Source organism: Gossypium hirsutum, chromosome D08 (genome assembly GCF_007990345.1).
Source record: "Gossypium hirsutum isolate 1008001.06 chromosome D08, Gossypium_hirsutum_v2.1, whole genome shotgun sequence".
Taxonomy (NCBI): domain Eukaryota; kingdom Viridiplantae; phylum Streptophyta; class Magnoliopsida; order Malvales; family Malvaceae; genus Gossypium; species Gossypium hirsutum.
Window position 1 is genome coordinate 45030744 of NC_053444.1, and position 9732 is coordinate 45040475.

Here is a 9732-nt window from a genome sequence, read left to right on the forward strand (position 1 = left end):
TGCTTAATTATAGTGATTTTGACATCTAAAAGATTAAATCGTAAAGTACAAATTCCATAGTAATTATGAATTGTTACGAGGTAATATCTAAATTGTTACATGCTTGTAATGCGAAAGTAAGTATGTTGATAATATTTTGAATTGTTTACAAAATGATTCAAAAGGTGGAATTTTGACTGAACTGAAAAGAAATGTTAATATCTATTTAAAGTAATGCCCGTGTGAATATAGTAAAGAATAGGATATAGTTGGCATGCCAATAGGGTTAGTTGCGTGTTTGTATGTGGTTGCATCTATTTGCACTTCGATGCCTTTAGTGTGGTGTAGTTACCCGAGTATACGAATTTGTTTATTAGAGTTGATTGGGCTAAATAGTAAATTATTAATAAAACGCAAAATGTTAGTTTTAATTTATATATAACAAAGACACAAATTAAGTGATAATAACTCTAACACTAATAATAAAATAAATATAACTAAAAAAGGTGTTAATCATTAAAAAAGAATAATTCAAAAAAAAAGTGTGATTCTTTCTTCTTCTTTTTCCTTTGAAATTTTGAGTTTCTACAAATAAAATAAAAAATAAAAAAGAGTACACAAAATAAGCATTGAAGATCTTCAAAATAAGATACGAATTGATAAGAAAACCTAAAATCTTTAAATTTAGCAAATTGGCAAGGGAACATGATTTTGAAGTAAAAAGAAGAAAATAATTTGTGCAGGGCCACCTTTAATCAGCTTGTGATTAGAAACAACGATACTCTTATGATTCCCTCTCACACCCTAGATAACTTGTACCTAGAGACATGAATAATAGAGAAATAAACTAGGTGAATTGCTCAATCATGAAAATAAATAAACAACGTGAATCTCTCAACCTTGAAAAGAAAAGTTTATTAATATACTTGGACCCTACGAAACTTCTAGTAGAACTCATAGAAACATCAATAAGACCTGAAAGCAATGCACTCCAAAAATAAACAAGAGAAGAATCACTCAGTTTTCAAAGAAACTTAGTTTATGCAAAGTAAAAACTTTATTTGATATTGTCCAATATGATTAATGATATTGACACTTATATGATGAAATTTAAAATAAATATAAACTTTTTAGGAAAATAATATAAAATTCATCTATAGGCAAAACTTTATTTAATGAATAAACAAGTAATTAAAAACTCTTAAAACTAATTAATATCTGATTTTACAAGTTTTATATAATCAAATATCTAATTAAATGAAAAATAAATATTTAATATCTTAAATAAACTTTTATGTAAAATAAAGCTCTACAACTTAGGTCGAACATCTATTGGTGGCTAAAGAGACTTTCAAAGCTTCCAACTTAAAAAACTCATATTGAACTCGTATAAAATTTTTACTTGTGCGGTTTTCGCAAACTTGACGATAACTTGAACTCCCAAACTTGAAATGATATGTTTCAAAGTATGTTGCAAAGTTAAACCCTTTGATCCATAATAGACAACTCAATCCAAAAATGCTCTAATCCAATCCAAAAATGCGACGTAAGTTAGTTGATATTCCAAACTTAGTAATTTAATTTAAATATTTTCTCACTATCCGCTCATGTATAGCTCTTTAACTCAAATGAGTTTGTCTTTCTTGGGTTTTAACAATTTAATCTATTAGTCTTTGTACTCTACATAAGTTGTGTTTTTAGTTCATATACTTTAATTTGATCAATTTTAGTTTCTTCACTTTTCAATTTTTAAAATTTTAGTCTTGACCTAAAGAGTAACAGTTAAATTTATTTGGTTAAATTCACTATTAGACTTGTACTATGCGTAAAATTATAGATTTAGTTCATGTTTTCTAATTAATTCATTCTTAGTTTTTATACTTTTTAAATTTCAAAATTTGTCTCGTAAACAATAATCATTAAAACTTGTTTTTTTAGTGATATGGAGAAATAGCAAGATTAAAAGAATTACTCATATGATAATATGCTTGACATATTCAATTTTAAAAATAATAAAACTTAAGAATTAAAAATTGGGGAAATTAAATTATGTGAACTATATTACAGCTTAAGCATAGTATAATTTAACCTATATATTTCTATTATATATAGATTATAGATATTATTTCATACAGGGAAGAAACGATATCTTTACTTCATTTTGTCAAATTCTATAAAAGAGCACATTTACATTTAAAATTTTACAATTGGGAAGTCGTCCTCAGGGAAATTACAGGTATTTTGGGATCCTAGATCCTTAAGCAGATTGCAGGGCTTAGGAGTAACATCACTTGAAACCCCAGCAATTTCAGTGCAATTCCATTGAATCTTCTTTGGCTTTTTTGTTAGTTCAATGGTGGCATTGGATATACAGATTCCAGTAAATGGATGTCCTGGAATTCCTTCCAATCTAGCTGCCATTGTCACATTCTCTGCAACAACATCTCGGAAATTGATATTCTGGATAACCGGAATTGCATTAGGATCATAGTCATTATCTGGATGAGATCCATAATTCCCTGCCATCCAAAACAACATTTTCATTGTTTTCATTGTCATCCTTCTCACATATATGTCTTTGACATAGTTTCCTCTTCCCACAGCAGTCTTGATCCGAACCGCTGACTCCGAATTGATGCCTGTGATGTCTTCCGCCCTAACATCCTCGATCCCACCAGACATCTCGCTACCGAGTGCAATCACTGCACTGAATGGAGAAATGCAGGTGAGCCGTCTGATCAATAGCTGCTTCGTTGGCATACCGAACTTGATGCCGTACTCATCCCAACCACTCTTAACGGCTATACAATCATCTCCGGAGACAATGTAGCAGTCTTCAATCCGGGTATTCGTGCAAGAATCTGAAAGAAAAACAAGCAGCAAAACAAACCCTTTTAGCATCGATGATGTTGTAAACATGCTGGCAGGTAAAAGTTTGTGAGGAATTTGTTTAGCCAGATTCATCATCCTCTTTCCCACCTGGATTGATCCCATCAGTGTTTGGAGAAGTTACCGGTGCGAGGATTGTAATTCCTTGAACTACAACATTGCTGCATTTTCATCACAAGCAATCTTAGAACATGATACATGTTGAGGAGAACATTAAACTACCAAAATGAGAGAGGGGCAAAAACCTGCTGTAAACAGGATGAACATTCCAGGATGGGGAGTTCATCAATGTGAGATTAGAGATTTGAACTCCTTGGGAGTACATTATCTCAATAAGGTAAGGCCTGGTGTATTTCAGCTCTCCCTTGTGGAATTTGTCCCACCAGGTAGCACCCTGACCGTCAAATGTGCCATTGTCCCCTGAAATATGTTGGGAATCCATGTTGTTATTACTTCATGAACCTATGATATTGTTTCGAGGAATCTCATTGTTGATTACATTTCTTGGTACCTGTTATCACGACATCCGTAAGGTTGGTTCCAAAAATAAGGCTGATATACCTTCCACCATCTGCATCCCTTCCTCGACCGTAAGACGGTAGAGGGTTAATAACAGCCCATTCACTCTCATCCTAACAATTTTTAGACACCAGAAACTGTAAGCATGCTTGGCAGTGGAATCTCCTTCACTTTCTCATAAAGCGATAACAAATTTCCTTTCATGTTAGTTTATAAGACAAGAACAAGAACGGTATCGGTTAAAAAAATCACAAAAATAATCAAATATATAATGTTTTCCAATAAGAGTTTCTAACCTGTGAGGCAAGAATAGTAGCATCCTTATGGAGATACAGAGTGAAATGGCTGGTAAGATTAAAACTACCAGTCAGCCATTTTCCTGGAGGAACAAAGAGTAAAGATCCACCATATGACGCATACAGGCTCAGGTTATCAATGGCAGCCTGAAAAGCCTTTGTATTTGATGTTACCCCATCACCAACGCCTCCAAAGTCTGTCAACGAGGCACTGTACTTTCTGCTGCAACCTGCAGCCGAGTCGTCGAATGAGTCTAAAACTCTCACCTTACGACTTGCAACACCATTTGTATTAATCAAAACCATAACCATCCCAAGTAATACTATGTTACCAAAAGCCTGCAAATTAAGCAAATGATAAGAAAAAGGGCAATGAAAACAAGACATAGTTATCAAACAAACACATTAAAAGTTGTTAAAATTGGACAGAACTTTATGCAGATGATGATGGTATTTTCAATAACGCAAAACTGGAGTGGAAGAGTTGTTCGGTTACCTGCTTTCTTCCTGGAGTTGTCCACATCTCAATTAACCCAAAAGACAAATGTTGGTTTTCTTTTTCTTTTTTATTTGGCGTTGAGGCCGGCGTACAAGTGAGTTTAAATAGAGATTGAGCTTCAAAAAGGGATTAGTTTGTGAGAGAGGTTAACTAAAGAAACGTCAAATTACAATTCAATCCCCTAAGTAGTTTGGTAAGTTGCCCTCTGCTCCTTTAACAAATTTGACTTTTTTTGCTTGAAGGTACATGGAGTAATTCACACAGTTCTCATTGTAAAATTCAAGTAAGTTTTTAACGTAATGATTTCGTTTCCTTTATCCATGAATGTCTCTTTTTTTTGGTAGGTAAGCTTGAGCAACCAGGGTCTTTTGACCAAATAATTTTCCTTGCATAAAACATAATATGTCTATGTATTTGCTTGTAATGTATTTCTGACTAAGGAGTCATTGAAAATTGACATTTGTTATTTATTTATTTTTTGGTAAAAGAAAATTACGCTTGGATTTAGAATAAAATATGCTCATTTAATATGATTTCAATAATGCCCACTTAGATACTTTTAGAAAAAAGCCACTTAGATCTCCACATGTTTGAAAAAAATCTTATAAACCTTTTTCAGATATATTTATTAAGCAGATTGTTAATAAAAATAATTTTATCTCTGCCATTATTTATTTGTGTAATATTGTATTTTGTTTATTCCTTTATCTATTTTTAATTATTTACCTATGTATTTTTGTATTTAGTTTACTCATTTATCTATTTTCATTACAAAATAATGAAAGTTTAATTAAATATTAAAGTGTTATAATATTAAATATATTCAAATACTTCCATAAAAATTTATAATTACTTTAATTAAAATTAAATCTTTTAAATTTATGTTTAATTTAGTTACATTTTATGAATTCATTAATTTATTTTTATGTAAAATTAATTAATTATCATTATTTAAAAATTATGATAAAATTGTTTCTTAAAATATAAAAGATTCATCTCCAAATTAATACTATAATTAAATTAAATTTTAAATATGTAGCATAATTTCGCTTAAAAATTATTAAAAAAGAAATAAAAAATTAAAAGAGAAGACAAAAATAAAATATAATCATTAATAATGATTGATTAAAAATATACTTACAACGAAGCTTTAGTTTAATAGCAATGTTAAATGTTTTAGGGAACTTTAAATCTCAGATTCAAGTGTCACACTGCATAAATCACGCCACGTATGAGTTTTCAGTCTATATTTATTCTAGTTTATATCCCACCATATATGGTCTTTGTATAAATTTATTTTAGTATAAATCTAGATCTATTTTGTTATTAACTTGATCGTGCTTTATAATAAGTAATTCTAGTTATCATTATTTGGATGTATTCTTTGTAATTTTATAGTGACTAGAGGTGTTCATGAGCCGGGCTCAACTAAAATCTTAGGCCTGTTTGTTAGGCTCGGGCCCGACCCAACCCAAAAAATAGGCCTAAAATTTTGCCCAAGCCCGGCTTGGATAAAAATGCGAAAATCCGGGCGCAGCCCACCCGTATTAAATTTTTTATATTATTTTTAAATATATATAATACATCAAAAATACTAAAAATATTAAAATAAATATTTCCCAATAAATTAAAAATAAAATTTTAAAAATATGTATACTTAAATAACACTAAGATAGATGCAACTTAACAAACAAATGCCTCTAAAATAATAACAAAATTAACAATAAAACAAGTATTATACAATATTCAGACAATAACAATAAAATAGTAGTAATATAATAGTGAAATGGTAGAAAATAGGTAGAAAACAATAAGAAAATAACACTAAAACAACAAAAAATAACATATTTTTTGTCCTTTTGTGAATTCGGGCCGGATCTCAGGCAAAAATTACCTTACCCGAGGCCCGACCCATTTAATTTTGACTATACATATAACATCAACAAAATATATACATTTATTAATTGAAAATTATATTATGTTTAAACATATAATTACATTAGAATACAATACAGATTATAATTTAATTTAATAATAATTAAGATATTTTTATAATTGATTATAAAAATTGAAGGGAAAAAATTAATGAAATAATATTTAACTAATAAAGGGTAAAATTATCCTTTTATTTAAAATTTATTAAATAAATAAACTTTAGGAGGGTTAGTGAATTTTTCATTAAACTTAATCGGGTTAAGTGGGTAATTTTAAAACCATAGAAGGGTAAGTAGGTATTAAAATTCGAATCCATTTATTTTTTGCATTAAATTCAAGTACAATTATTTGAATCAAAATTAAATAATTATCCAACGGATACTGAAATTTGCTATATCCATATTTAGTAAGTTTAAACATATTTTTAACTAAAAAATTCAAAAAAGTAAAACTAATAATGAATTAAGATATCTGAATCAATTATCCACAAAACTAAAGTGGATTTGGATAACGATTATCTAAGCTTGCATCAATTATTTGCAAGAGTAAATGAGATTCAAATAATGGATATCAATATTCGGATTCGCTTTGAATTTCTTGTGGATAGTTTAAAAAACTTCTATCTGCACTTTATTCCAACTATGATAATCTGATTATTGGTGAAACTAAAAAACTTGGTTAACAATCGTTTGAAAAACAATTTCGTTCTAACTACTATTAGAACAAAATCTGGGCAGAATTAGAGAGTTTGCACAATCAATCCAAAGCGCAAGTGAGTCAAAGAGATAAGAAAAGAGAGAATTGACACATGATTTTGTTAACACAATTCAGATTCCCTAATCTTACATCTGCGGAGTCTCACTCAGAGACTGATTTATTCACCAATTGTCCAGATTACCTATTAGCTTAAGCTCAATCTACCCTTTACACAAAAAAGTAATTGCAACCCCAATACTGACCCTAATTGTACAAATCGCTCTCCCCCAAGTACCTGACTTTACATAATTTCTCTCCATATCCCTACACAATGACATTTCAGATACACCCTTTACATAGCTAAAAAATAGTGTCGGTTAGTAGCCTATTTATAGGCTCTCCAACATGATCAGCAATTAGTGTTTTGATAGGCTTGAAACACTCATTTAAAGGATGATTTTATCCATTAATTATCTTCAATATTTATTTCACAATAGCCTTCATAAAAAAGTTTCCCAATAGCTTGAAATACTCTCTTGAATAAATTTGATATATATATCTCTAAAAAATAGCACTTCAATCACCAAGAGATAAAAGACTTTCATGCTTATCAAACCACCTCAAGGTATTTGATTGAGAAACTTAGTATCCAAGTCAAACCATGCTTTTGTGTTTTCAAATATGTCATATTCAAATAGACCAAAATTAGCTTGACTGAAACTTGCACAAGAAGCCCGTAACAATGACCCAAGTAGAGAAATAGGTTCGTTATAACGAGACATGGAACAAACAACAAAAATCAAATGGTTAACACACAATTCAAACAAGTCACATAGTAAGAGAATTAGAATATGTCTCCCCATAGGAGGTAAAACCATGCTTGATCACACACTTTCCCTTATCAATATGCTTGTTCATCACATAATCAATTAAACATGGACCAAGGTCATCAATAATATATCAATATAACCTTTTTTTTAAAAAAATTGGCATCATATCTCCCTTTGATAAAGCAAAATGTAGAAACCATAACCACCAAGAAGAAAACATTTCATTGTTACTACCATTTTCTCTCCCTTTTTGGCAAAGATTCCAAAAGAGAAATGACAATAAATCAACCATAAGTGAAAACAAAGTAGACTAAATCACCAATTCTGTTGGATCTCGAGTCCTAATTGTAGTATATTCGTTTTGTATGCTTGTATTTTTCGAACAAACTGGTTTAATAATAACACAAATTAATTACATTAATACACTTTGCCTATTGTTCTCAATGTTTTTGCATGCAAAGCAAAATGAAAGTAAATGTTAGCTCATTGATTATATAATGTTTAAGTAATACTAAAAAATATTACATGGTCAAATCGAAATATGAAAAGACAAGTTGTATTAGTAGATGAACCTAAACATGTCCTTAGTCTAATTAGAAATGAGCAAACTGATTAAAAGACTAATATATTGCCTATCAAGTCTAATTGGGAAGATGCTTTGTCTTGAGAATATAGAGACATAAATGTAATTGACTAGACTAATAATACATTACACAAGACCTAAGTAGAATAGAACCTAGATCCATTTATGGATTTATTCACTTGTGACATTCATAAGTGTGGCATACTTAATCCTGAGTGAATGATGGGATATGTATGATTGACTCGTATACTTTGATATAAGTAAAAGCCCGAGTTCAAATAGATAATGGCCCAAAAGCTGGTGCATTGAGTATATGACTTCTGCAGTATATAATATCAATGGGTAAATGATATCCTTTCATCAGCATTACATGATAGATTAAAAGTAAATGTGGCAACGGTCGTTTGTCTTTGTGATAAATGACTTAATTACTATTTAATAGTAATTGACTTTTCATGAAAGAGGATGTAATAGTTACCATAAGATAAAATAGGATCATATTGGGAGAACAGATTTATCCCAAATGGATTAAGGATATCCTATGAGGGTAACACATTGATGACAAAGTCATTGGACGAGCACTAATTAATTAGCTTTCATAATGGTATGTAATTAGGGAGAGTTTAGTTACGATACTATAGTTGAATCAATTCGTGACTAAATAAGTTAAAAATTAATAGATGAAAAGCTATAACTTAGTTATAAATTATTTGAGCCATAATTACATATGTCCAATCGATCCCTCCGCTAGCTCGTTGAAACTAGAAATGAATTGCATGTAGAACCAAATTAACAGGAATGAATAGAAATGATGAAGTTAGAGAAATGGATCGCATTCACAAATGAATGTGTTTTCTCACTGAGTATAAAAATGACTTGAGAATTAATTTAAAGTTTTCAAATTATTATTTATTAATTGTAATTAAATATTAAAGTTTTAAAATGGAATTAAATTAATTAGTCATTATGGATCCATTGAATATGAAAATTAAATATACTTCATCTTAGATTCTTTTACGGTAAAGTTGAAACACCCCATACTTAACCTGGTCGTTGGGTCCGAGCTATACGATGCCACATTTGTTGTCAGAGAAATTACAATAAAACTACATTCATTTTATACCATTAAATAATTAATTGGAAGCAATACATGCATACAATACGATATACATTCATTTTCGGGTTTTGTACGAGCTTGTGAAAGCTCTATTGCTAACCCGATGTCATGTTGGGCTTAAATTGTAAACAATTTAAAAGATCGGGTTGATGTCATGACATTAAAGATTCCTCGTCGCGATGCAACATATTGACTTGGTCTCATTGTGACCTCGAATACACGTTGTCAGAACATAATTCTTTACTTCATCTTATCACGATGTTGGGAGGATGTCGTCTGGACATGACTTACTATTTCTAAAAGGTTCAAATTGTTGCCATCAAGCTCCACTAGAAAAAACAATTCATCTTAAATGTATACCATTTTAGCCAATTACACTATCCTTAATT

General features: G+C 30.2%; 1 protein-coding gene across 1 annotated transcript; it reads right to left on the reverse strand.

The window, feature by feature from the left end:
* Positions 1 to 2059: 2059 nt before the first annotated feature.
* On the reverse strand, positions 2060 to 4327 carry LOC107947807 (probable polygalacturonase). The gene is made up of 6 exons (XM_016882328.2): positions 4180 to 4327; positions 3684 to 4022; positions 3380 to 3500; positions 3114 to 3288; positions 2959 to 3029; positions 2060 to 2840 (listed from the first exon to the last, which is right to left on the reverse strand). Exons 1-6 carry the CDS (start codon positions 4204 to 4206, stop codon positions 2173 to 2175), a joined length of 1401 nt encoding a protein of 466 aa, XP_016737817.2. The 5' UTR covers positions 4207 to 4327; the 3' UTR covers positions 2060 to 2172.
* Positions 4328 to 9732: the final 5405 nt, after the last annotated feature.

What these genes read in the sequence shown, in the direction of transcription:
- LOC107947807 (XM_016882328.2), bottom strand. Translation starts at nt 4,206, where the DNA reads ATGTGGACAACTCCAGGAAGAAAGCAG. An exon ending in CAACTCCAGGAAGAAAGCAG is followed by an intron (nt 4,023 to 4,179) that starts GTAACCGAACAA and finishes CTTAATTTGCAG; the next exon opens with GCTTTTGGTAACATAGTATT. An exon ending in CTACTATTCTTGCCTCACAG is followed by an intron (nt 3,501 to 3,683) that starts GTTAGAAACTCT and finishes AAAAATTGTTAG; the next exon opens with GATGAGAGTGAATGGGCTGT.